Source organism: Mchenga conophoros, linkage group LG8, assembly GCF_057382185.1.
Source record: "Mchenga conophoros isolate Kocher_MC1m ecotype Shallow Benthic linkage group LG8, M_conophoros_male_GT1.1, whole genome shotgun sequence".
Lineage (NCBI taxonomy): Eukaryota > Metazoa > Chordata > Actinopteri > Cichliformes > Cichlidae > Mchenga > Mchenga conophoros.
The window spans coordinates 26,155,708-26,181,691 of record NC_140533.1 but is presented as its reverse complement, the minus strand read 5'-3'; the positions used below and the strand labels follow the sequence as shown (position 1 = coordinate 26,181,691).

The 25,984-nt window shown below is 39.2% G+C and overlaps 2 protein-coding genes across 3 annotated transcripts; both read left to right on the top strand.

Moving 5' to 3' along the window:
• The first annotated feature begins 5,792 nt into the window (after positions 1-5,792).
• On the top strand, positions 5,793-15,175 carry pdk2a (pyruvate dehydrogenase kinase 2a). Its single transcript, XM_085285243.1, has 11 exons — positions 5,793-6,011; positions 6,679-6,820; positions 7,370-7,441; positions 7,580-7,764; positions 9,175-9,264; positions 9,351-9,428; positions 9,890-9,966; positions 10,056-10,154; positions 13,029-13,139; positions 13,472-13,585; positions 13,780-15,175. Exons 1-11 carry the CDS (start codon positions 5,894-5,896, stop codon positions 13,921-13,923), a joined length of 1,230 nt encoding a protein of 409 aa, XP_085141369.1. The 5' UTR covers positions 5,793-5,893; the 3' UTR covers positions 13,924-15,175.
• Positions 15,176-20,413: 5,238 nt separating this feature from the next.
• LOC146568887 (uncharacterized) lies at positions 20,414-24,754 on the top strand. Of its 2 annotated transcripts, none has more exons than XM_085283440.1 (9): positions 20,414-20,467; positions 21,049-21,123; positions 21,356-21,421; positions 22,499-22,561; positions 22,641-22,683; positions 22,783-22,962; positions 23,064-23,333; positions 23,547-23,636; positions 24,127-24,754. In XM_085283440.1, the coding sequence occupies exons 2-9, from the start codon at positions 21,049-21,051 to the stop codon at positions 24,531-24,533; spliced, it is 1,194 nt and encodes a 397-aa protein (XP_085139566.1). In that variant the 5' UTR covers positions 20,414-20,467; the 3' UTR covers positions 24,534-24,754. The 2 variants fall into 2 exon arrangements, with proteins under 2 accessions (XP_085139566.1, XP_085139565.1); XM_085283439.1 differs by having other exon boundaries at positions 22,780-22,962.
• The last annotated feature ends 1,230 nt before the right edge of the window (positions 24,755-25,984 follow it).

Here is a 25,984-nt window from a genome sequence, read left to right as displayed (position 1 = left end):
CTAGTCAGACAGACTGTAAAAATGCAATGGGCTTGATTAATTATTAAAAACCTGGTCTTTTACAGGTTGTGATCATGAATGTGTTACAATGGAGATAACTTAAACTTTATTCAGGGTCAGTTTTTTAGCAGGAAAGTGTAATTATGGTAAATGGCCTGTATTTATATTATTTGTCAATTATTTGCATTTAAATCCACGTCTGCCTAATGAGCCCTCGACAGCTCACCCCTGCCCTACAGTGAGAGGGGAAATTTCCACTGGAGTTGTTGTTGTCATCCAGTTGCTCACCCTTCCACCAATATGGCACTGACAGAATGCACAGATATTTATGGCTGATATGCCCAGCTGTTTGTTGACAGTGGGGAATAGGAGCTGACTACTGGCAGGAATGTAGACTGACGGAGAGCGGAAAAGTACTGGGGGTAGTCAACAACTACTCCCATAAGCCCCCTGACCAGTTAAGCACGTTCCAATAGTTGTGTCTCGAGGGCCAATTTTAAACAAGCCTGTAGTTACAAGCGACAGCAAAATAAAATGACATTTATTCTCTGGAACGAGGTTTTTCCGATCTCTCACAGGTTCATAAAATGCTTCTCTTGCCATTTGTATTGGCAGTGATAAGCCACAGTCAAACAACCATTGATGTTCTCACTCTACGTTTTCCCTCCCAGGACCAGTTCAGATGCCAGGATATGCTCATCCCCAGTATTGATCCAATAACATTGCTCTCTTTTCCCCCACATTTTCCCACTGAAAAATTGGATCGTTTTTTGTAAAGTGTGATGCAAAATCCTGTGTCAGTGAGCCAAATTATATAACTTTATAATGATGCTGTTGTAGAAAAATTCCTTCTAACATGTTCTGTCTAGAAGTAATCCTGACAGTCAAAATTTCAGGCTGCAGACAGAGCTAAACAAGCTTTTTGCACAGTTTCAGTTTTGTTTAAGTCTTGGTTGATGTCAAAAAACAGCCGGAACCCCGAAAACGAACATCTCGGGCAGACGCATCTGCCTCATCCACCTGTTGTCAAAACCTTCTGTTTGTGAGAGTTAGCCAGTCAGAAGAAAGTTGGCTTAAAGAGTAAAATGGTGTGTCACAGAGTAAAGATTAACCAAGGGTCTGCACTAAAGAGCAGATGGATATGTCAGCACTAATACATTTTATTTTTTCTTCCCGCCCCAGGAAATTAAAACCTTCAGACACTTAATTGCATTCTGATTAATTTTGATGAATCGATTTGAATCTTTTATGTCTTAAAATATGCTGGATGTTTCTTAAACATACAAAATTGGACTAGAACCAGTTTAAAATGGCAAAATAATTCAGTTTCTTATTCTTTGCACCTTCATTTTTTTTTCAATGCTCATTTTTATTCTGCTGAGTCAACACAAGACATGATTATTTTTCTGTGTTCTTGTGTTTGCTTGCCTCTCATGTGAGAGTCAGGTGTCCCAAGTCACATTTCTTTTTGAAATCAGGTGACGTTCGTGTCTTTTGTTTGGAGAAGTAACGCACTTAAATGTGCACGACCTATATCTGCGCAATTTGTGTCGCATATCTTTATGCATGTTAAAAACATATTTCACAAATATGGGATGATTTTTACTGAACATGTATATATCTCAACTATGTTAATGAAGCTGACTGACAGATCAAAAACAACAAAGACATCTAAACTAAGTCGAAATTGAACCTTACTGGAGTAATACTTGAACAAATATGTTATTCTTTAAATGACTGAAGCAGAGGAAAGAGGGCTACCCAAATCTAACCATCACATCAAAAACAGTAAATATGTCGCCGTTCTCACACGACTGTCTGATTCTCATGGATGAGACAACAGGAAATTGCATTGCATGCAAAACAATAACGCATGCGCGTTACTTTGGGGAAAAAATGGAAGAAATTTCACAGGTTACTGCTGCAAAGCTTAAACGTGTCCCTTGAAATAAAATGCACAAAATCATCAGGGAATAGAAGTGCAAATCAAGCGTCCCTCGGGTGTGCTTCGAATGAGGATGATTAGACACATCACTGACTGCAGCCTTTAGAAATCCTGGTTTTGACATTAGCCTGAAGTGAAATACAAAACACGAGCATACATGAAATTGACCAAATAATGCATGAAAATACAGAAAAGGTTTTTTACTCTTTGCTTGTTCATAGCAGAAATATGTGGTTGGCTTCTTGTACTCTCCCTTTCAAATGAAACATTTTCAAGGACAGCAAATCTTCCTCTGACTGGCAAGTTTTAAAGTCTTACAGGAAAAGTGCTAATCATTTCCAAAGTATTCCAATGCAAGGCATAAACTCACAGATTCATCTATCACAGCTGCTCGAAATACCTTAAAATGAAGCAAGATCAAATCTTGTTAGAGCACAAATGAAGCTGATATGGTGCAATAAACAACCTGCCACTTGACAACAATATGACTAATGCTTGTTTTGATGACGTCTACCAGGGATCAGCTTATTATCATGTAGTGGGACCTGATAAAAAAAAGGTGATATGTGTCGTGACATTTTGTGGTGGTGATGTCTGTTATTTCCCTGGAATACTGCTTTAGGCTGTTGTTTTTTCTTTTTTCCCTCTTTGCACATACTGTGTAAACTCTAATGTTTTGATTGAGGGGCAGGACACGCTGGCATTATGAGGACAATCCCAACTGTACCGACACAGCCGTCGCTTATATAATGGGAGATTTGACTGGGACACTGTGTTCCCTGACGAAGGCACTTCTTTTCAAAACCATGTGTGGCAAGCTTCCAGAGAATCATTCACAGAGAGTGTACTCCTGTTCACTCGGACTGGAGGAACTAAACAAGGAGCAGAGTGTGTCTGATTATGTTATCATTGAAATGAAGAATGAGGTGGAGGTTACTATGTAAGGACTTTGAAACAGCAACACCTGTTTACTGACTGCAAATCATTGTTAGTACAGTAGGTGCTTTACAGTATGAAGTTAATAATTCTTGATTGTGTATACCTAATCAAATACAGCTAATTGTAGCAAAATGTATATATCAGCTTTAAAGCAAAAGCTTCTTTATTTGTCATAATCCACAAAGCCAGATTTGTTAAGAAAGCATAGTATTGAATCAAACTATGTCAAACTCAGTTGTAGTCTGCAACATCTGGTGGCTTACTTGACACTCTTCTACATGACCTACACCAGTGGCAGGTTTTTAAACCAATTTAGCCTTCCCACAGTTGCTACTCATCTGCAAGTGGCTTTGCAACCCACTGCCAGCCCAAATCATGCTTTCAGGCTGTTTCTGACCTAACGTCATATCTGCTGTCATTGCTGGAAGCAGCCCATCAATAGATGTGTACACTGTCGTTTAAAAGGGATGGAGATGGTCAGCAACAATACTCAGGCAACATTGATGCAAAGCAGGATGCAACCATGCTTTCATGTCGTTCATGCAAAATTCTGGTCCTACCATCTGAATGTCACGGCAGAAGTCAACACTTATCACATCATGCAATGCTTTTCCAATCTTCTGTGGTCCACTTTTGGTGAACCTGTACAATTTGTATCCTCAGTTTTCTGTTCTTATCTCACAGGAATGGAAACCAGTGCCGTCTTCTCCTCCTATACCCCATTTGCTTCAATGTTTTATGTGTTGTGCTCTCTCTGCATATCTTTTTTGTAACAAAGAGTCATTAAACTCGCATATCTGGCACCACCAACCACACTGCATTCAAAGTCACTTAAATCACCGTTCTCCCCCATTCTGATGCTTGTCTTTTACTTTAGCAGGTCATCTTGACCATTTCTGGATCCCTAAATGCAGACTTGCTGCAATGTGATTGTCCCATTAGATATTTGCATTAATGAGCAGCTGGTGGCTCTATGCACATAGATGGTGAAGGTCCCAGAACAGAGCCATAGAGCTAAAAACAAATTACTGAAGATGGAAATGGGAAGGCAAGTTATTTGGGCTTTAGCAGTCCTGACAGAAATGCTTTTCAGCTTGATGGGTGAAAACCAGTGTTGAAATAGATTTCATGTGGGGCTCTGACCTATGTCCAATCCAATATCTTTGAGAGCTGGAAAACAGGCCTTACCCTAAAAATCACTAAAGGAATTTTAGTTTGCTGAAAGAAGAGAGTGCATGACACCAGCTCAGTCTGTGCTATTTGCAGGCATGATCACACAAACTTTGTACCAGCGGGTTAAATGTTTAATGTCTGATCAGAACATGTTGGACAGCTGCCTTGTCACATTCACTGGGAAAGTTCAGGGCTGCCCAAACCAGACTGAATATGTTTGCCGTTGAGTCCAGTTTAATCCTGAATGAAGGTTGAAAGTGTGAAAACCAGATGAGTTGAACTGCACGTCTGTCATACTTTTAGCAAACTGGCAGCTAAGTTTCAGACACACAACTTCCTCTGACCTCACTTACATTAAACCTATACTAGTGAACGCTAACCATGAATTATTACAGTAATCACAATGTCAAAAAAACTTACCCAGTGCACCAACACAGTTATGGGTAATGTTTTAATTCTTAGTAATGTATTACATAACACCAGATCAAAGTAAGCTCTTGTAATGGGTCATTTTCTGCTTGGGTACTGCATACTCTTGATAAAGGTTTGAGCATTTTGGTTGGCTACATGGGGCTTTTTTGCGTCTTTGCATGTTCTACATATACTGTCAGCTCTTGTTCTGAAGGTTATTATATCTAAGTAAAACTAAACTAAAAGGCTTTTAGTTAATACGAATTAGACTAAACAAGGAATATTGTGCACATGTAAACCCCAAGTAAGATAAATGACAAAATATGCTATTTTAGTCTCAGCTTTAGCTTTAGTCAGAACAACACATCCAGCACATATCTATTCAGACTCACATGTTTACTGAGAGTGCTTGAGTTGTAGCATAATACCTGTTCTGAACTTCTTAATTGTAAGCTGCAAATAAATATAGTAATTAATGAAATTGGTGAATCGGTGTTGAAACCAAATGAAAAAACAAAACTACATTAACTATGCTCACGTTTTAACTTTTGTAAGTTAGGTAGCTGGACCGGCCAGCTACCTAGCCTGACCTGTTTCCCCATTGTGATGTTTGTGTATTGTATGTATGGTCGGCAAGGTCAGTCTCTCAATTGCCCCTCGGGGATTCAGAAGTTAAGTCTTCTGAATCTGAATGAACTTTTGTATGTTGCATGGCAGCAGGAGGCAAAGCCTGAGACATGTTGAGACATGTACTTCTGCTTTCATACAAAATAAAGTCTTGGGTTTTTTTTTAATGTTTTAAATTGACATTAAACACACCTTTTATGTATTGGCCTTAAAGTGAACAGGCTGGTTATTTTGTTTCAATTTTACGCAATTTATGGTTTCGGTGTAGCTCCAGTTTCTCTGGGTTCCCCAAACAAAGATGGTGGTTCTTCCTACTGGTGATTCTTGTGATTCCACCCAAAATACTATTCAGGGGCTTGTAAGCATTGCAAAGATGGCCAACAAGCAGTAAGCATGGCTTCCAGAAGAGGATTAATATTAGTTTAGGGTTTATTGTTGTTTATTGTGTTTGTGTTAGCGTTTTTATGACTAAAACCACTTGATAAACGTGTTAATTTATTTATATATTAGTTCAGCTTGGGGAACTGAGGAAGAATTTAGGAAGAATTTCGAAAGTTGGGGCCTCTGAGTTTGCTAGAGTGGAAGAACCCAAACTCACTAAGCCCGCCTCCTCCTCTTCTGATTGGCCAGCCTGGAGAGTAAATTAGAATTCCCACTCTCCCATTGGCTGGAGAATCCTACATCTCCGCTGCTGCCTCCCTTGTTTTCATACTACAGCATGAAAACACCTTCAGTGGTTTGGAGTAGCTTAGCTTTGGAACCTGTTTCTGAGTAGACTCGGGACCTCACAGAGCAACAATGAAGTTCGTTCGGTTTATCATGAAAAACGCCGCCGTGGCCAGCGCGCCGCAACACATCGAGCATTTCTCGAAATTCTCTCCTTCACCCCTCTCCATGAAGCAGTTTCTCGATTTCGGTGAGTATTGATCCTCGCTAATGTTGTTGCTGGTTTGTTTTTGTGACAATGGGGGGCTACGTGACCTATGTGGCGTCAGCTGCGAAGACGTGACCACAGATGTACCACCGTTTCGTGACCAAATGTCCCGTGGCCATGCATGCTTGCACGGCTCTGCATCTGCTCTGCAGTGTTTGCAGAAACATGGTGCTCATTTTTGCTAGTGTTGCGTCAGACGTGGGCCTATCACTGTGTGCATTATAGTATATGTTTTTAATTTTCTCACCACTATGAACTGCTAATAAAGACTTTATGATGTGCAGACTATCACGCGTTTTGTGCAAAGGGATTGCAAGTCTCGACACAGATGTTAACATGCGAATATTAATTTTCTATTATTGTTGTTATTATTATTGTTGTTGTTGTTATTATTATCGCTGTTATTTTTATTTTTATTTTTTTATCCATCTGACTTTAATTTTGTTGGATTAAAGTTAGTTTAAAAATTACCCACCGTTATGCATACAGTTGTTTATTCCAGTCAGCAGTTCAAAAAAAAAACTTTCTCTAAATGTCTCAAATTCGCACAAAGTCCTTCTTACTAACATTTAAGACATTAAAAAAAACTTCTGAATGAGTATTTTTCTCCGGATCATCTAGTCAGTACATCTGTTTGTCCCCAATTCAGGTTCCATTAATGCCTGTGAAAAGACGTCCTTTGCTTTTCTGAGGCAGGAGCTTCCAGTAAGGCTCTCAAATATCATGAAGGAGATTAACTTGCTCCCTGACAAACTGCTCACAACTCCATCTGTGAAAATGGTGCAGGGCTGGTAAGTTGAATGGGGTTTATTGATTAATATGATCCAAGTAATCAAATGTATTTAGTTGCTTTTTATATTGTAAATGTATTTATTCAGCAGAAACATTTTCTAAAACAAAAGAGCAGCTTATTACAGTTAGTGTCTGTCAGCCTCCAGTGTTTTAAGAAGCATATTTGATGCCAGCTTTTATCTTCCGTCTAGTCACAGTCACAGCTGTTGACTTGTTTATTGCCAGTTTATCCCCCCCCCCCCCCCCCCCCCCCCCATCGTGCTCAGAATTACAAAGCCCCCTATCTGACCAAGCTGTACTCCTTCCAACTAGGGCTGCGCTGGTGAGTGTGAGGCGGAGACGTTAGAGTTGAACTTTACCCTAGTTTCTCCTCACATGTCACGTGACTGTTGTTTTCAAGGCTGCCGTTTCTGCTGTTTCCCTTTATGATGAGTGGGCTGTGATCTGTATATGTGCCATAAACAAAGTTTTTCTTAAAGAATTGAGGACTTAGCAGTTTCTCTTGTATTTTGCAGCACATGTTAACATGTTTTAACTTATATTTTCAGGTATGTCCAGAGTTTAATGGAGCTCCTTGAGTTCCTGGACAAGAATCCTGATGATCACAAAGTCCTTGGAGAGTAAGTTTCTCATTCTTTTGGGTGTTTTCATGTTTTGTAATGAAACATGACCTTTGTGTTCTCCCAAGTGCCTTCATCCCTTTCAATGTGATACTGCCCAAACCCCTGATGCAGGATGTCTTTGTCATTCCTCCCCAGGTTTGTTGATACCTTAGTTACCATCAGAAACAGACACAATGATGTGGTGCCCACCATGGCCCAGGGTGTCATAGAATACAAAGAGGCCTTCCCCCAGGATGTGGCCACCAACCAGAACATCCAGTACTTTCTGGATCGCTTCTACATGAGCCGCATCTCAATCCGGATGCTCATCAACCAGCACAGTGAGTAACATTTGAATTTTTTATTTATTTATTTTAATTCACCGTACCTTTATTGTCAGTGTGTTGTTGTTGGATATCATTGAATGCCGTCAGGGAATCATCACATGAAGAGCATGGCCAGCTAGAAATTAGCTTAAATTGTTTACATGCTAGAATTTCTTTTCTTCTGATCAGGTTATGAAAAAGCTTATGAAAATCTAATTTGATTCTGCCGTGTTTAATCTTTTGACCATTTCATTCTGTGTGGGCTTTTAAACAAATTACAGTCTTAATGGGCTCCACACAAACTTAGGCACCGAAAAGAAGAAATGCTGCACCGACTGCTGTGCTTGTATATGATGCAGCGTTCATTGCACAATTACAAGCTGATGTAAATGTACTGATGAGTCATCACATGGATGGATTTGGTGCCGCAAGCCTCCCATTTGGAGCAGAATTCTGAAAGCAAAATTGCTCACATTTTTCTGTTTTAGGCAAAAGAGTGAATGGCTTTACATTTTTCCGACTGATACGCCCCATTTTCCTTCTTTTTGCCTGTTGTCCCTGTGACAAGTGCTGATAACACTCCCATGTCAACAGCAGATGGTTGCTCTGGCATGATGTTATGCTCTTCAGACTTCTGTTTTGTTATTGAGAGCTTGTGGAGGTATCATCAGCCATGTGGAACAAAGACAGGTGATGCATATCACTGATCTGATAGTTTAGATTTTCAAAATCACTGTTGCGTAAAGGAAAGCATTTATGCTTTATTAACTGCACAACTCTTCTTGAGAAACACTTTTAACACGTATGCAGGTTTCTGCATCTCATAGCAGCATATTGTGCTCCTCAGTGGTATTTTTAGCATGTGTTCCCAAGTGTCTGACTTGATGCGTGTTTTTCATTTTCTGTCATTTATATGCTGTTGTGGTGGTAAATGATCATAGTAAACACAGCCAATGTTTCAAATAATAAGGGCACCATATGTTCTAAGTAATCACTGTGTTCAACACAGTTCAGCTCTTCTTCAGTCTTTATGATATCAAAGAAAGGGGATATATGGGTGTCCCAGATACGCATAATATACAAGCTGTATATAATTTATGTTTCATAAAAAATGGGCTGAGGGGTTGCATCAAGGCTGATAATAAGATAAATAAGGATTATTTTGAGCTGTGAATCATGCAAAGCTGATCTACTAGAGTATAACAGTTATATTATAGAGCTGGCATGAACATAATATGACCCCCTTTGAGTTTTTTTTCTAATATATGTATTAATAAGTAGCACTATTAAAACAACAGAAAATAGTTGTACTTCTTCATTATCTTTGCATCAAAACCAAGCTGTGTATAGTATTTGTAGTTTTTAGTTAAACGTGTATCTCAGTGGTCCGTTTGCAGAAGATTCACTGTTTTCTTATTTCTACAGCCCTGATTTTTGACGGTACCACCAATCCGGTTCACCCAAACACCATTGGAAGCATTGATCCTCACTGTAAAGTTGGAGATGTAGTCCAGGGTAAATATACAATATGGTTGAATCTGAATTTTGTTTGTCCCTTTGTTTTTTGTTTTCGGTGACATGCTCTCCCTTTATATTCACAGATGCCTTCGGAAGTGCCAAGATGCTTTGTGATCAGTACTACCTCTGTGCCCCTGATGTGATACTTCAGGAGATGAATCGTAAGTTACAGAATTTGGGAATTCTGGAAGTCTGTCCTGCGGCCCATATTGACCCTTTAGCGTTAAATTTACCCAGGTGTGAAAAATCTTTTAAGGTAATCATGCAAACAGCCTCAAGGGTAAAAGTCATTGCAGTGCAATGAAGTGGTTTCAGTAAAGCACAAATAGACCCCGGGCCTCCAGTATGTATGCACAGTATGAGTGGTTTTATGTAAGAGAGCATGATGGATCCGAGAGGGCTCTAAATATAGCAGAGAGTCTGATTTGATGGCTAAGCGGGCCTAGCTGACCACATCAGGCAGTATTGACACACAGACCTTTTCCTCTCCATCCTCACAAAGCGTAAAACCAGAGTGCAGCAGAGTAATTGCCACTAATGGAAATCATCCATGAGTGGTTAGAATAATGAATTGTAAATGAAGTGGATAGAATAAATACTTCTTTTTTTTCCTTCTGTGCAGTGAAGAAGACAAATCATCCAGTAACGATTGTTTATGTGCCATCTCACCTTTATCACATGCTGTTTGAGCTCTTCAAGGTAGGAGACCCAGTTTTGAATATGTGCATGTTCAACTCAATATTCCTGAACATCTTGAAAATTTATTTTATTGTCTTAAATATTTATAGAATGCTATGAGGGCCACGATAGAGACTCATGAGAGCAGCAGGAACCTTCCACCTATTAAAGTCATGGTCTCTCTTGGGGATGAAGATTTGACGATTAAGGTGAGTTGCAATCTTAAAAAAATAAAGGGACAATTCATCCTGACCTCCAATTTTCCTCCATGTAGACTGGTTGTTGTCAGTTGCTCGATTCTGGAGATGGTGATTGTACAGATTGCTCAGAGTTTAAAAAGAAATAATAAGAAAAATAAATAAAAAATCCTATTTAACCCTTTAAAACCGGTCTGAGCGGGCACGCTCCGTTTTGCCTAACTATTTTTAAATCCCGGTAGCTCTGCAACCACGTGAGCTAGCACAATAATTTTTTTTGCATATGATTCCAGAGGAGTTGTACTTACATCTTATGCCATCAGCTTGTCCTAGGTCACAGTTTCCTTCCACACATATCTTTGCAAAAACTGCATAAAAATCACTTGCAGCAATAAAAACATAATATTCCAGAAAAACGCTTTGCCGATCCGATCAGCTGTTTGTAACACTTCCTACGTCCATTAGCGTGAACTATCACATGTCCGCCATGTCCTGCCCGAAACCGGAAGTGACGTCACTTTCGCAGAAATGTAGTTTTTTTTACCATCAAGGCCTCATGAGCCTATACTGGTGTTGTTAAAAGTTATGTTTGACTTTCTGTGTCGTTTCTGGGATGCTTAGGACACATATTGCACTGCTGGAAATAGTTTATTTTGATGCAGATGCTGCTTTTTTGCAAATTTGCACTATAATATTTTCGTTTTTCCTGCAGTGTATAGAAATTGGTGTATTTCAAAAATAAAACTATGAAGACACTCAAAATAAATTTCCTGTGGTGGGAAACTAGTTTGTGCAACTTTTTTGTATTTACAGTTTTGAGGGATAAGCCTCTTAAATTTCTCTAACTAGAAATATATGTTAAAAAAACAAAAATGATTTTCAATTTTATTTATTTATTTTTTTTCCCTTGCACTTCTTTGCAATTTATGTAATTACTATGCACTTAATGCATGCATATCATTAAAACTTAGGCTATAATGGTTGTATTGATGTATAGCAACTTGAAATACTCCCAAAAATGGCACTACAGCATGTAAAAAATATAAGATAAGCTCTGGTGGAATTGGTTCTATGGTAGGTCTTAAAGGGTTAAAACACCAGGCCTCCAGGTAAAATGTGCATTCCCCAACCAGCTGACCAGCGTTTGGCCTCCTTATGATTGCCCCAAAAGTTGATTCTGTTCATCTGGACGTAGCGTTTTCAGTGGGAGAAACGTTTCCCCAACCTTATAAACAACACATTTGCGTGATGACTGAAACAAGTACCATGACTAACAATGGGCTGTGGGGTCAGTTCCTGATCATTAATATGCAAATTTTCATGACCATTGATCAATTGTCATTGGGTAATGGTCATGAGTACCACTCGCAGAGAAGTTTGGTTAAAATGGTACTCACTGTCATTGATCTAAAGGCATGAAAATTTGCATATTAATGATGAAGAAACTCACCTCACAGCCCATTGTTAGTCAGTAGTGCTAGTTTCAGTCTAGTTTTCAGGGTTGGATGATTGAGCGTGCATCAGATTGATGTCAACTTTTTTGCAAACACTCGCCATTTACGTTCTGAGCTGCAGTGAAGCTTGAAAACGTGCAACACAAAACTTCTGAGTAAAAGTTGCACCTTTTGAAATGTTTTGGTTGCAGGGGTTTGCCTTCAAAGTAAAAGTAATCTCCATTTCTGGTTTGTCCCACATTTCAGTTTCACTGCATCATGGCGAGTTGTTTTTAAGTTTGTGTAGACAAATGGACGTCTTCCAGGTGAACTACTGGTGACTGGGCCAGTCTGGTAGGAACCTCTGAGTAAGTGTCATTTAGGTGCAAGCAAAGGCAGGCGTCTCGGCACCTATGATCCCCAAAATTGGGCACCTCAGATCAAAATGATCTAAATGGATCACTGGCACTGGGGGGGAAATGGTGTGATTTCAGGGGTGCATAAATTGGACCAATTTTATGGGTATATTTGGTAAATCCAGAAATTTTTAATAGTAACTCAGTACCTCAAAATTAAATGATTAAAAAGTGCTCAAATCTGCACAGCATACCTGTGTTCAGCCCCACTCTGGATTCAGATAACATCCTTAATGTGGTGGGAAAGCGAAAGATCAAACGACATCCTTGATGTGAACTTGGTCTTGTTCTACATGCATTCATGCAGGTTACTTCAAGGAGTTTCCTCCCATAGTGTTCTAACATATTAACAGCAGCTGGATTAAAGGGTTTAAATTGCCTGTAGGAGTCAACAGGAGCGTAGGTGGTTTTTATTTTTGTGAACAAGCACATATAAAGCAAAGTTAATGAAGCTTGTAAAGGCAAAATTATTTCACCACACTGATCCTGTTTATTGCTGTCGTTGCACCCATTTAGTATTTATTGCATTAATAATACAGGGAATATCCCACACGGTACAAAGCGTGCATCTGATTTCAAAGCTAAACTTACCTCTCCTTTTGTCATGTCCACCCAGCGCTTTCTCTAAACATGTTATGTAATGACTTCACCCTCAATTAAGCAGAGTGCCTACTGGCACGCAGAGCTACTAAGCTCTGATAAGATTAGCACCATGGGCTGTGTGCATTCATACTCACAGAGCCTATAAATCTTGACTTTATGCCCATGTGTCAACAAAACACTGTCGAGGCTTCTTGTGCCCGACTAGCTTGACTATAAGTGACATACTATAATAAACAAAAACTTATTGGTCTTTAACAGTTTGTGAATTAAATGGCAGAATCTGCACTTGAAATTAGACACAAACATAAGACACTCGGCTTCCACCCTTATATTGAAGCCGAGTGTTCATGACAGGCAGGCCCGTCTCTCTTCAGCTCTGTCCAAGCACCTCACATCATTCTCTATTTTTACCCCCTGCCCGTGCTGTGCTGTAGGTGAGCGACAAGGGTGGCGGTGTCCCATTTCGTAGGATTGAGAACCTTTTCAGCTACATGTACTCTACTGCTCCGGCTCCACAAATAGGAGACCAGAAACGGCCTCCACTGGTAAGTAAAAGTAAAGCCTAAGAAGTCGATCATTAACAGCTTTGCACAAACAACAAACTGTTTATTCAGCAGGTCTAAAGGGTGCCGTTATGAGCACCACATTCTCTTTGGTTGCCTTTCTTTATAGCCTCCAAGCGTTTTGTTGCTTACTTAGTCATTTAAAGTTTGAAGCACTGGACTAATATTGTTGTTTTTCTGAAAAAGCCATTGACCTTCAGTCACAATACAAACTTGACAAAAGATCTGTTTGTTCCATGGATGAGCAGTGCTGCTTTCAGTGTGACAGAACAAAGCCTTCTTAAACCCTTGATCTCCCTCGTCTCTCTGTACAGGCTGGCTTCGGCTACGGTCTGCCCATTTCTCGTCTCTACGCCAAGTACTTCCAGGGGGACTTGCAGCTCTACTCCATGGAGGGCTATGGCACAGACGCTGTCATCTACTTGAAGGTGAGCCAGGCAGGGTGATCATGCATGAAACTGTGACAAGAAGCCGGCAGTTTGAAAGTCTGGAGCGCATAACAAATAGAAGCTGCCCTGTGCCATGCCTTTTGTTAAACACAAAACCGACTCTGCAGACCTGTGGAACTGGTGTAGGTAAGACAGGACATTTGTAATTACATCCTGTCGTCTTGTCCCTCCAGGCGCTGTCCACAGACTCCATCGAAAGGCTGCCAGTGTACAACAAAACTGCTCTGAAGAACTACAAAATGAGCCAAGAGGCTGACGACTGGTGTGTACCCAGCAAAGAGCCGCTAGATCTGAGCAGCTATAAGGTGACCAAGTGAAAACCTCTTCTGGGCAGTACAATGAAGCCTCCAGAATACGTCTTCATATCCCGTGTCATCTTCTGCCAACAAGATGGGAACCAGACTTTGTTTTTTTTCACTCTGAGAATCCTCTTCAGACTAGAGCAGACATAAGTAGCCTTTTTAATTTCAGCCTGTTTTTTTTAGCAGTAGCTCGTTAATGCTTTCTGCATCCGTTATCCTTTTCATGAGAAAATGCACACATCAGAAATGGCTACTAACAGGAAATGCATTACAATCACCTCTCAGACTTTGGTGAAGTCGCTCCAGTGTTGCTGAACTACACTCGGTATCGGTCGAGAGTGTGAGGTGACGTCCTCGAGGAAGAGACGGGCGGCCGGGGATAATGCAGCATGTTGCGGGTGATTTTAAAAACGTAGATTATGACTGATTTCATACAGTAATGCTGTTGAAGACTTTTCTATTAAAAGTCTTTACAGCTGTTTAATAAGGGACATGTGGAGGTGTTCAGTTAACAGGAAGCGCCTGTTGTTCAGCCTTATCACAGCAATTTCACCCAAAGGATCACTTTATTCGAATACTTGAAGTATTTAAACTAATACTGGTGTTGCACATTGTTACATTTCTGCTGTACTGTAATGCTGTTTCGTGTGTAAATTTGAACAAATGTTTGACTCTGAGCAAGTTTTGTGCATGCATTTCTTTTTTCTTTAAAAAAAAATGTAATCGCAGTATTCCCACTAACATCAGTTTTTTGTGGACCAGGCTAAATGTAATCCACTCTCTTTCTGGGTGTTGTTTTGCATTAATTGCAGTGAAAAGAACAGTACATGATATAATCTACAGGACACACAGTTCTCTCTGACGTACAACAGTAAGCTACAGTATCGTTTGCCTGCCTTGGTGGGTGGTTTAATGCTTTGTGACAGTTCAATGGAGGCAATTGTTATTAAACTTCATCGGATGTCGTGTTTAAACTCTCTACCATCTTGTGATCCAGCAAGGCAGGGGCAGATCTTTTGTTGTAATGTGCCATATGAGAACAAAATGCCCTGTTGCATATGAACAGTTATGTTTTGTTGTTGGTGTGTGTGTGTGTTGTTTTTTTTTTTTTTGTTTGTTTGTTTTTTTTAAATGATTTAAATCCATCTTAATCATACAGTATGTACAGAATTGTTTTTATAGCTACACTTTTTTGCAGCTGAAAATATTGTAAATACTGTAAATGCGATCCAAATGACAATAAAACAGCAAACAGTTTAAAGTGTTACTCTTCTGTTCTATTTTTTTATTTTAATGTCATCTGCAGTCGGTTAATTAAGCGTACAGAAGTGATTATATCAATCAGTGGATGGTCCCTAGGGTGCAGCTGATTACAGCTGTGGGGGATGAAAGGAGAAGTGATTAGGGAAAGAAACAAAAGTAGAGTTTTGCCGCCCGGTGTCACCGGGTCTCCTCTAAAGATGGAGATGAGGTCAAGTTCAGTAACTCTACCCTGTAGACATTCCACCACGTGACCCTCATGCGCCAAAGAAATCTCACCACGTATGTGACCGATCAGGACTTTACGTCTAGTTATTTCCACTCAGCTGCTTTCACTGCCTCGGGGTACAAAGAGTTACACCACTATTTTGCCGGGAAGTGACAAGAAGGAACACACTGGTTTAGTAGCTCTCGGCTCGGAGCCCAATAAGACAGAGGTCATGTTCGAGTAAACGGACTAAGATGTGGGCTTGTGGTTGCTGGATATGTGGGGAGTGTGAGACTCATGCAGCCAAAGGATAAAAGCCTAAAGGGAGTTCTAATAATAGCTGGCTTCTGCTCGCTTTCTTTTTCAAGAGGGTGAGAGGCAGTATACATTTAACATGTTCAGTAATGGCTGTGCTTTAAAGGTCACTTAGAGATGCTTGTTCTAAATTCTAGAGTCAAAAACTGACTTTTTTACCCCTTAAGCTGTAAAAGGCTGATGGGGCAGCATGGACATCCAAGCTTTTGAATTCGATAACTCAAGGACGAGGCAATGTTGGATTTTAAAATTCATACAAATCTTGCATGTGTTTTAATTTGAGTGACCACGACCTCAAGGTCAGTGGTCATATTTGTAGAAACCAAAAATTAAACTTTTCATTAATACAACTTAATCAACATTACCACTTACAAGCATATTTATTATCCTGTGATTGTGCTATCACTTAATTATCAGTAATTTCAAGTAAACATTACTTGTGTTGTATTTATATGATGAAACCAATCAGGGGGTAATTTTCACCCCCTGTATAAAATGATCTAAATAAATAAATAACTATCCATCCCAGAGATGTAATCTCTTCCAGCATGTGCTCGATTGGCACTCATTACATGCCTGAAACACCTCAGCTGGCTCCTTTTGATGTGGAGGAGTAGCAGCTCAGTTCCTCACCCTATCTCTAAGGCTGAGTACAGACACCCTTTGGAGGAAACTCATTTCCGCTGCTTGCATCTGCAGTCTCATTCTTTCAATCACTACTCAGAGCTCATGAGTAGAAATGCAGACCTCACAGCTTCACTTTTACACTCTGCTCTCACTTCATCACGACAGACCGGTCTGGCTGTTAGTCTCCCATTCCTCTCTCTGCTAACTTAGGAAGCAACCCCAAGATGCTTAAACTCTCCATGGAAAGTTGTACCTGACCCAGAGTGGACGATCCAGCCTTTTCAGGCTGAGAACCAGATTTGGAGGTGCAAATTCTAATCCAGACTGATCCACACCTGGATGAAAAGTGTTCTAGTGCAAGCTGCCCCAGGTCATTGATCACTGAAGCCAACAGAACCACATCATCTGCAAAAAGCAGAGACGAGATTCTGAAACCCCCAAACCCACTGACTGCGCTTAGAAATTGGTAGCAAAGGATAGCCCTGGCTAACTAGGCCCAGAGAACCAGTCTGACTTATTGCTGGTAACGCAAACCAAGCGCTAAAAACACACTTCAGCGAGTCATAGCACAGAATTGGCCTCGTGGTATGCTGAGGACATGCTGGCTGTGAGTGAACAGAAGGAGGAGTGAACAGTTGCTATGTTCCTGTCTATGTTCCAAGAGCAAAGGTACCACCTCTTTCAAGCTGATTTTCCAGTCCAGAATTGGACAGTCCTAGCAGCAGGTGGAGTTTTCCTCAATCCCAGGAGGACCACTGTTGTTCGGACCTGCGGTGTAGAAGTATCAGTGGCAGCACAGGACACACTCTAGTTGTCTCAGTAGATCAGCTAACATTGGTTTTTGATAACATCCAGTCTGGGAAGTTCTCAGATGATGAATGCAACGGTGGAGTCTGTCTTTCTTATAATCACTCGCAAAGTGACCCTAACCCATGATACTGTGTGATACCAGCTATACAACAACATTAATGTTTGACTTTAAACAACACAAAAAGAGAATTTTGTAAAATTAATACTTGTAATAAAATTAATTACCTTTTGTTGATCATACGTGATGCCTTAAGTGACTTTAAATTCAAGACGTTTGCTTGTATGTTTCTCTAATATGCTGATATGTTTAAAGGGGAGGACAATATAATAATACAATCAATTTAAAGAATTATTAAACTGCTGTATCTGACTTAATCACTCATTTAGTTTTACAGTATCTCTTAAAACCCTCCAGGGATGCCCATTTGTTTTTGTTGATGAATGAAAGGTCCTGTGGGTGGCTTGTTCTATATCCCGTATTGAGTGTATATGGGCCAGCAGCTGATCTAAATGCAGCCATAGCTCTGAGTGTTTACCCGCAGGCTTACACAGATACACAGAGGAAAGAATCCAATAGCGCTCAGCTTCTATCTCATACAAACAAAAGGCTGATAAACTCTCCATAGCAACAGCAACCCCTGCCAAAGTACACAATGTCCATCATCAGCATGTTGACGTGTACAAGAATTCTCAAAGTGCCCTTATGCATAATCTTTTTGTACCAAAGGTGTGCAATGTTTGATAGATAAGAAGTTATAGACTTCATATATATCATGACAGCTCCCATTGGTTTCGTGTTCTACTGTTTTAAAGCCTCAATTTGGACTCATAGACATTAAAAAAGAAGATCGTAGACTCTGGATCTGAAAAGTTGAAGCAAATGTGGAAGCGATTTGCTAAATAGACTTCAAGTCCCATACAAGTCTAGTTAGAACACGGCGCTCTGACTTGATCCCAGTAAACTCTTGTCTGCCTCTAGGCTCTGGGATAATAATGAGTCAGTATGACTCGTTTTGGGTTATATTGAATAAAAATCCTTAGTCAGTTTCACGAATCTTGTTCATACTCAGTTTTTGAAAGGATAGTTGTTGGATATGCTCAATGGCTGATGAACTGTGATTGACAAGTTGTTAGAAATGAGTGGGTTTGCAAGCCACACCTGTAATAACACAGATTTTTACTCCAGAACCCTTAGTAGCAAGCTAAAGTTAAGAGTTTTATCCTAAGAATTTCAGCCTCAGGTGGCCATTAGAGGAAATGAATAAGATATAGTTTCATGAAACTTGCACATCTTCTTCTGCTTTTATTTACATTTTACACTGTGTTTTTTTCTTTCTTATTTCTCTTTACATTGGGTTTGTGATTATTAGTGTTATTTAATATTAGTTCTCTAACGTAAAGCATCTGGAACGTGACAGATTCAGTTTTAATGAACGAACAAGTAGTGGTAATTGGTGATTTAAAAAAAAAAGGAAGATAAACAACCTGCCTCAGCTCAGTTACATCTCTCGGTGACCTGTGGCCCAGTGACCTGCAGACAAATATCCAGAGCAGAACATTACAACCGCCACAACTGCCAGGGTGAAACACTGTAAACACCCTGACTGCCAACAGATACTAACATGCCAAATGTTTTCACCATGACAAACTAATTGTGATTTCAACAGCAGTAAAGCACGCGGCTTGCTCTGCCAATGGGGTGCTTTTCATAAAGCTATTCATTTACTGCATATTTGGACTGGAGCTACAATTATCTCCTCCACTTTAAGTCAGCCCACAATAAAACACAAGAACTATCTCATTTTCTTTTCAAGTAAAGATAACTCTCGGCTCATTATATTATTAATAATAATGGGGTAATGGTGCTGAGCTTCTATTGCTGCTGTTACCCTCTAGTGGCCTGTTTGATTATAGAAACATCCACCTGTAGTTAGTTTGCATGGAAACTAGTGAATTCACTGTTTGCAATACAGTCACCAGACACTTAATTAGGTACACCTTGCTCAAGCTGTCTGAGCTTGTTATGGCTTAGATTTAACAGTGCTAGAGACATCACCTTTAGATCATCTAAGCTTTATGACATCGTGTGTTGTAAGCAGCCATCCAAAGATGGGTACACTGTGGTCATAAAGAGATGGATATGGTCAGCAACAATACTTAAGTAGGCTGTGACATTTTAAGCGAAGGTCAGTTGGTACTAAGAGGCTCAAAGTGTACCAAGAAAATATCCCCCACTCCAGCAGCAGCCTGAACCACCGCTGATACAAGGCAGGATGGATCCGTGCTTTCATGTTGTTTATGGCAAATTCTGAACCACTATCCCAAAGTTTCAGCAGAAATCGAGACTCATCAGACCAGGCAGCGTATTTCAATCATCTGTTGTCTAAGTTAGTGAGCTCATCAGAGCTGCAGACCCAGTTTCCTGTTCTTAGCTGACAGAAGTGGCATTTTAGTCCACCTGCTTCAAGGTTTAACATCTTATACTGTTCTGCATATCTTGCGTGCAAAGAGTGATTACTTTGTTAATCGTTTTCATGATCAGTTTGAATTTCAGCAGGCTCTCTTGACCAAAATGCATCAAGTTGCTCCCGTGTGATTGGCTGATAAGAACTTTTGATAAAATCTTTAATTGTACAAACATTTAATTCTGAGCATCACTGAAAGAAAATACAGCCTATTTCATTTAGAAGAATAACACATTCACCACAACACAACAGCTTCAAGTCACATTACCTCCACCCCACGCTTCCAGTTGAACTCATAGTAAGTAGTACATTCTTCATCTTAAAGCTCAAAGATGTCTTGACGTGTGTAGCAAATGCAAGAAGTATTTACTGCAGGTACTCTTCACTTGTTCACTTGCCAGATAACTATAATTTTAATAACAGAAATGTCACAGCCTTCACATTAATGTCAGTTGGACTGTTTTCACACCTTGGCCATCTGCGTATGGAGTAATAAGACAGGTCATGAAAAAATGACCACTTTTACAGTGTCACCACTGTCTGCTGACTGGGCAAACTGAAGAAACTGCCAACACTACAGAAATTTCATGTCTACGCTTGCAACAAGTCTGTGAAAAATTGCACCTTTAGATGCTGTTAAACTGAATTTTCTCCTTTTTTTAAACTGAAGCGGGTCAGTATTTAAGGCCATGTTCAGACAGGGTGCAGTTTCTCATCATGATGAAATGAGAGGTGAGTGTAGCTTTACACTTATAGACATCTGATTGCATTGAAATTGGACGTCCAAACGTATTTAATGTTTTGTTATTTTCATTCTTTCAGCACTTTAATGGCCCGCTTCTATAACCACAGACTGCTGACTGGATAGTTCAAGGTACAATTTTTGGATATTCATGGAACTGTAAGATTTCTTTGCAATATAACTGTAGCTGAACATTGACTGTGTGATGATATAGTGTTGTTATAGGCATACTTTTTATTATTCTTTATACTTTTCAATTTTTTTGTAATGTGTTTAATCTGAACTCAGTAACTTGCAAATCAAATGATCAATTATTGTTGTTGTAGTTGTTTTTAATTAAAAAAGGAGCAAAAATAGCAAAGTCTGCAGATCTAATTAAATCTAAATATATTGAATTGGTTGAATTGACTTGTAATTTTTATTTCTTTGTCCTTTTCTTTCTGTATAAATATAAACCGTATCTAAATGTGTTTCTGTCATAAAACCCAAGCCTTTAAAAGCGTTTTTCCTCAATTAATTCCAACATCTCGCACTAATGATATGTGATAAAAAAATAAAACCAAAGCTTCGAGCATCTGGTCACAAATTGTTTGTTTCTCCAATAAACACTGACATTTGTACAGTGTTTTGTCGGGATTTATTCAACGAGTAAATGAGAAAGCATTTAAATGTCATCTTTTACATAACTATTGTGTAACTGTTGTCATCCCCAGATGGTTGTCTTAGCTCTGGCCATGTTCGTAGCATTGTCATCTTGTGCAGTTGGTTGCTCGGGGAACACAAATTCTGTGAGTATGAGCTTTGTTCATTGATGTTATGAAGCTAGAAGGCAGATGGAACAATACAAAAAAAACCATTTATTATGCAACAAAAGTTTTCCCCAGATGTTATTTAGCACAGACAGAACTGTGCCGAGCTCTTGTCACACTGAGCTCGTAGAGAGAATAGAACATCACGATATGTTTAATATCAATTACTTCAATTTGTCGTTTGAGAAAGTTTTTGTTTCTTCTTTTCCAGTCTGAACTCAAACTTTGGCGCGTAGAAGATCAACCTTTGTCTGTGCAACTAGCTGCTATTTTCAAGGTGATGCAATGAGCTATTACACAATTAGGGCAACAAAATTAATAAACAAGTCTGTTGATTAACCATTCTGTTAAATAATTTTTCGTTTATTAAAAAATAAAAAAAATAAATGACATTTTAATATCTTTTCTTTTAAATTTTAAGAAATTGTGACCAGTATTTTTCACCTTTTTTGATGTTATAGACCAGACACTTTATTGGTAAATAAAGTAAGAAACTAGGCAGGTTAATTATTCACTATTCTTTAAATCTTATTTTTTTATGAACATCAGGCCTTCATCTTAGCGAAGGGTCCCTGTAGGCCAAAAACGTTTGATTATATTACCCAATTCATCTACTTAAAAAAAATTATTTTATTTATATCAACTGCCAATTTTGCATCAATAAAGTCAAGGTGGAAATGTTGCTTCAAATGCTTGTTTCCATTTTCTGTGTGTTAAAATCTGTTTTTATTTTTTACTTGATTTTTCAGACATTTAGTAGGAAATCACTAGAATTTGCCTTAAAATTAATTGCAGTGGGCTTTGCTTTTTTAATGGTAAATGGAGTGGTTCTTATAGAGTGCCTTGCTTTCCACAAAGTGGATCAAACCACTAACCTTAGGATTTGTAGACTACCTGCACTACCTTATGAGCTACGGCCATTGCATTAAAGCTTTTATTAAAGCACAAGATAAAATAAAAAACATAAATAAATTATAAACATCTACAACAATCCAGCCTTCTGCAAACAAATCCTCAAATCCAAACCAGCCTTTTACAAGAGTACTGTATATACAGTATACATACTCATATATAGATATGCATGTATTTGTACACACATACACATGCATTTATTCATTCCTTTTCTTTATCTTCTTGTTTCTATAGTGACATAGGTATAGGTAACTTCTATAAATTACCGCACAGTTACTACTCTGACTCTGTATGTATTGGACATAATCTGGAGCATCTGGACCCACTATTTTTATTATTATTATCATTATTATGTAAATCCCTATAAATCCGAATTATTATTATTTTATCTGTCAATGAGACTGCAGCATGTCACTCTTTCTAAAAATGCTCACTATTGCAGGAGATGGAGAGCCTGAAGTGTGAACAAACAACACTTCAGCAGCAGCACAATGCTCTGACTCAGGTAGCCTCTATATAACTCCTTACAATCTGTCTCCATACTGAGCACCAGCTACTGAATGTGTTATTTTTTTCATGCGCAGATGCATATATCAAGCCATCAGAAAAGAGCTCAGAAGAAAGTAGGTCAGTGAATAAAATAATCTGCATTCTTTACTCAAAATAAAACTATTTTCAACACGCACTCTTAATTCAATATGTGCTGCAATCTCTCTTCTCAAGCAGGAACACACATCCTCACTTACAGTCCAAATTACATTGAGGTTGATAACTTTCAGTCATCTGTGGAAGATGCAAGAAGACGAGGTGACCCCTGTTTCCACTACACGGTCCTAGATCAGACCTGGCGCGCCACCAACACCACCAGCAAGCTGAAGATGTGTGATCGGCAAGTAGACTGGAAAGGTAACCGACTGCACTTTCTTTATATGTAGCATGCACCTATTTCACTAAAAGCAGCAATGGCATTTCAAAAAACAGAATAAAATTTTCATCTTCTATTGGAGGGTGGTACCGTCTTTTCTACAAGGGTAAAAGTCTGCAGATGCCTGAGAGGTGCGTCCCTGTGAACAACTGTGGCACCAACTCCCCGCTGTGGCTGTCCGGGCCTCATCCAAGGATCAGGGATGGTATTGTGACCCGCAATGTCTGCGGCACTTGGAACAAAAGATGCTGTGCTTTCCATTCCACCCCCATCAAAGTCAAGAAGTGCCCGGGCAACTATTACATCTATCAGTTCACTAAGCCAACATCCTGTTATTTGGCTTACTGTGCAGGTATAAATGAAAAAATGCATTAATATTGTGCACATTTGTGGGAGCATTTGGCTTTTGGATGCTGAAAAATTAAGAAATTAAACATCCACTTTCACCCACAATCCATATTTATCCTGATTGCTGCAAATGTATACCTTTTGGAACAGTCTAATTCCTGCTAAGAGCAGTGCTTTTTAGAGGCCTTTTCGAATGTTGCTGAATGTGTGTTCTCAGACGTCAACACGCTTGTGTGCGGGCGATGCAGGAGAAACCAGTCCTGTGTGAGCAGAGATAAGATTAACTGGAGATGCAAGACAAACAGAAGTAAGTAAAGTTTTTGTCAGTTTGAATGTGTCATACTAACGTTTACGCTGAAGGGATGGAAGGCCTTGGATGTCTGGGGCTTTTATTCTTCTCTGTTTGGTGACAGCGTTTCTTTGTCAATCGTAATGCAACTTATTGAATACTAACATTGATTAATATGGGCAATCAGGCACAAATAGTTGCATGTATTATTGTACAGCACTAATTTGTTACTAGTTTGTATCTATATAAATACAAAAATTCAACATACAAAAGGTTCATTACTTTAAGAAATATTAAGAGACAGGTGAAGTCTTCCTTTTTTGCTCCTCAAACTTTAATTGTAAGCAAAGCTGGAGAATCTGCTACATAGTTTGTGTAAGAATGATTAAGATATTATCCTGTGCTTTCCATAATACACCTACAAAAGCCTCTCTTTATTAAGAAATTGCTGCAAGGTATATATCTATTTGTCTTTGTAATAATACTAATAAGATTACCTGCTCTTCAGTGTCTTCCCAAAAGATCCACTTCTTTGCGTCTTACCCAGCCCAAATCAATGGCAAACTGAACAGGATCAAGTACAGCAAGGTGCTGGTGAATGTGGGCCGAGCCTTCGACAGGAGGACTGGTGTGTTCAGGGCTCCCGTCAAAGGAATCTACCAGTTCTTCTTCTCCACTCAGACAACCATTAAGGGCCTTAAAACCGATCTGTGGCTAGTAATAAATAATTACTGGGTGGCCGTTTCTCGTGCACATGTTCCCCGTTCCTACAGTGTTGGAAGCACATCTACATACATGACTTTCCTCCGCAGAGGGGCTTCAGTCTATGTCACCCACAACTGTGGTAACTCCTGGGCCACTGCTGCATCCATGACTATTACATTTGGAGGCTCACTGCTTTTACAAAGTAAATAATATACACCTCTGATGTTTAAAATGGTGCGCATTGATGTCGCATGTCACTTTTATTTGTTTTTGTATTTTAGCAAAGAGGAGATAAGGAAAAAGTTTGTTCTTTCTGTCAACAGATTCACGGTTGTTGTAATTTATTTCATTATTTTTGCTAATGCTAACTCGTGCTAAATCAACCAGTTCCACTGTATTAACTACTCTGGAGTGCCAGCTAAATGTCTGCTTTGATGCTTAAATGAAAATATTAATATTAAAAAGACTTAAGAGTGATGTTATTATCTAAATCCATCATTACTGCAATTTATACATTCATTTAAAATTCACTTTCTATTCAGTTTTATTTATAAAGCCTCAAAATTCAGCAAGGCACTTTATTTGGTAAGAAATCCCAACAAGCACTATGTGACAGCGGGAAGAAAAAGCTTTTCTCAACAGGAAGAAGCCTCCAATAGAACCAGTCTAAGAGAGGGCGAGCCATCTGCTGTGAACGGCTGGGGATGGAAGGAAAGAGAAAAAGGGGAGCATAGGTAGACAGAACAAAACACAGAGGATGGGAGACAGATGTGTAGCAGTAATAGCAGGAGCAGTAGCCATAATACAAAGTGGTGAGGAGAGTAGAAATGTGCTGTCTGGTACAGGACGTCCTCCAGCAGCCTGTGTCTACAACAGCATAAAAAGTGATGCTTGAGTCACCTGATCCCACTCTAACTATAAGCTTTATCAAAAAGAAAAGTTATATGTCTAATCTTAAAAGTGGAGAGGATGTCTGTCTCCCAAATCCACAGGCAAAGAGCTGATAGCTGAAGGCTCTGCCTCCCACTCTACTTTCAGAAATTATGAGAACCACAAGTAAGTGAGCAAAGTGCTCCGTTAGGGTAATATTATATTATGTACTCTTTAAGATATAATGGTGCCTGATTATTCAAGGTTGTGTATATGAGGAGAAAGATTTAACAGGGAGCCAGTGAAGACAAGCCAGCATAGAGGAAATATAGTCTCTCTTTGCAGTTCCTGCTGCTATCCCCACTGCAGCATTTTGGATTAATTGGAGGCTTTTCACGGAACTTTAGGAACAACCTGATATTAAAAAATAGTAATAGTTCAGGCTAGAAGTAATAAATGCGTGAACTAGTTTTTCAGCATCACTGAGGCAGGATAATTGTAATTTTAATAATATTACTCAGATGAAAGAAAGCAATTCTACATTTTTTTTAATGTTTTTGGCGTATACTGATCAAAAATGACTCCAAGATTATTACACATGGAGCTGTTGGAGGCCAAGGATTTTAGGGCCAAATATAGAAGTAGGAAATAAAACGTCATCCAGTCATTTATGTCCTAAATTAATTGATTTATGATGTATTGTAATGACAGAACAAATGTCTTTTTTTTAATCATTTATTTATTCAGGTTAAAAATTTAATCTCAATGAAATCACATACTGGATGATATTT

What these genes read in the sequence shown, in the direction of transcription:
- LOC146568887 (XM_085283439.1), top strand. Translation starts at nt 21,049, where the DNA reads ATGGTTGTCTTAGCTCTGGCCATGTTCGTAGCATTGTCATCTTGTGCA. An exon ending in AGCACAATGCTCTGACTCAG is followed by an intron (nt 22,562 to 22,640) that starts GTAGCCTCTATA and finishes TTTCATGCGCAG; the next exon opens with ATGCATATATCAAGCCATCA. An exon ending in AAGAGCTCAGAAGAAAGTAG is followed by an intron (nt 22,684 to 22,779) that starts GTCAGTGAATAA and finishes TCTCTTCTCAAG; the next exon opens with CAGGAACACACATCCTCACT.
- pdk2a (XM_085285243.1), top strand. Translation starts at nt 5,894, where the DNA reads ATGAAGTTCGTTCGGTTTATCATGAAAAACGCCGCCGTGGCCAGCGCG. An exon ending in AGTTGGAGATGTAGTCCAGG is followed by an intron (nt 9,265 to 9,350) that starts GTAAATATACAA and finishes TTATATTCACAG; the next exon opens with ATGCCTTCGGAAGTGCCAAG. An exon ending in ACGCTGTCATCTACTTGAAG is followed by an intron (nt 13,586 to 13,779) that starts GTGAGCCAGGCA and finishes TTGTCCCTCCAG; the next exon opens with GCGCTGTCCACAGACTCCAT.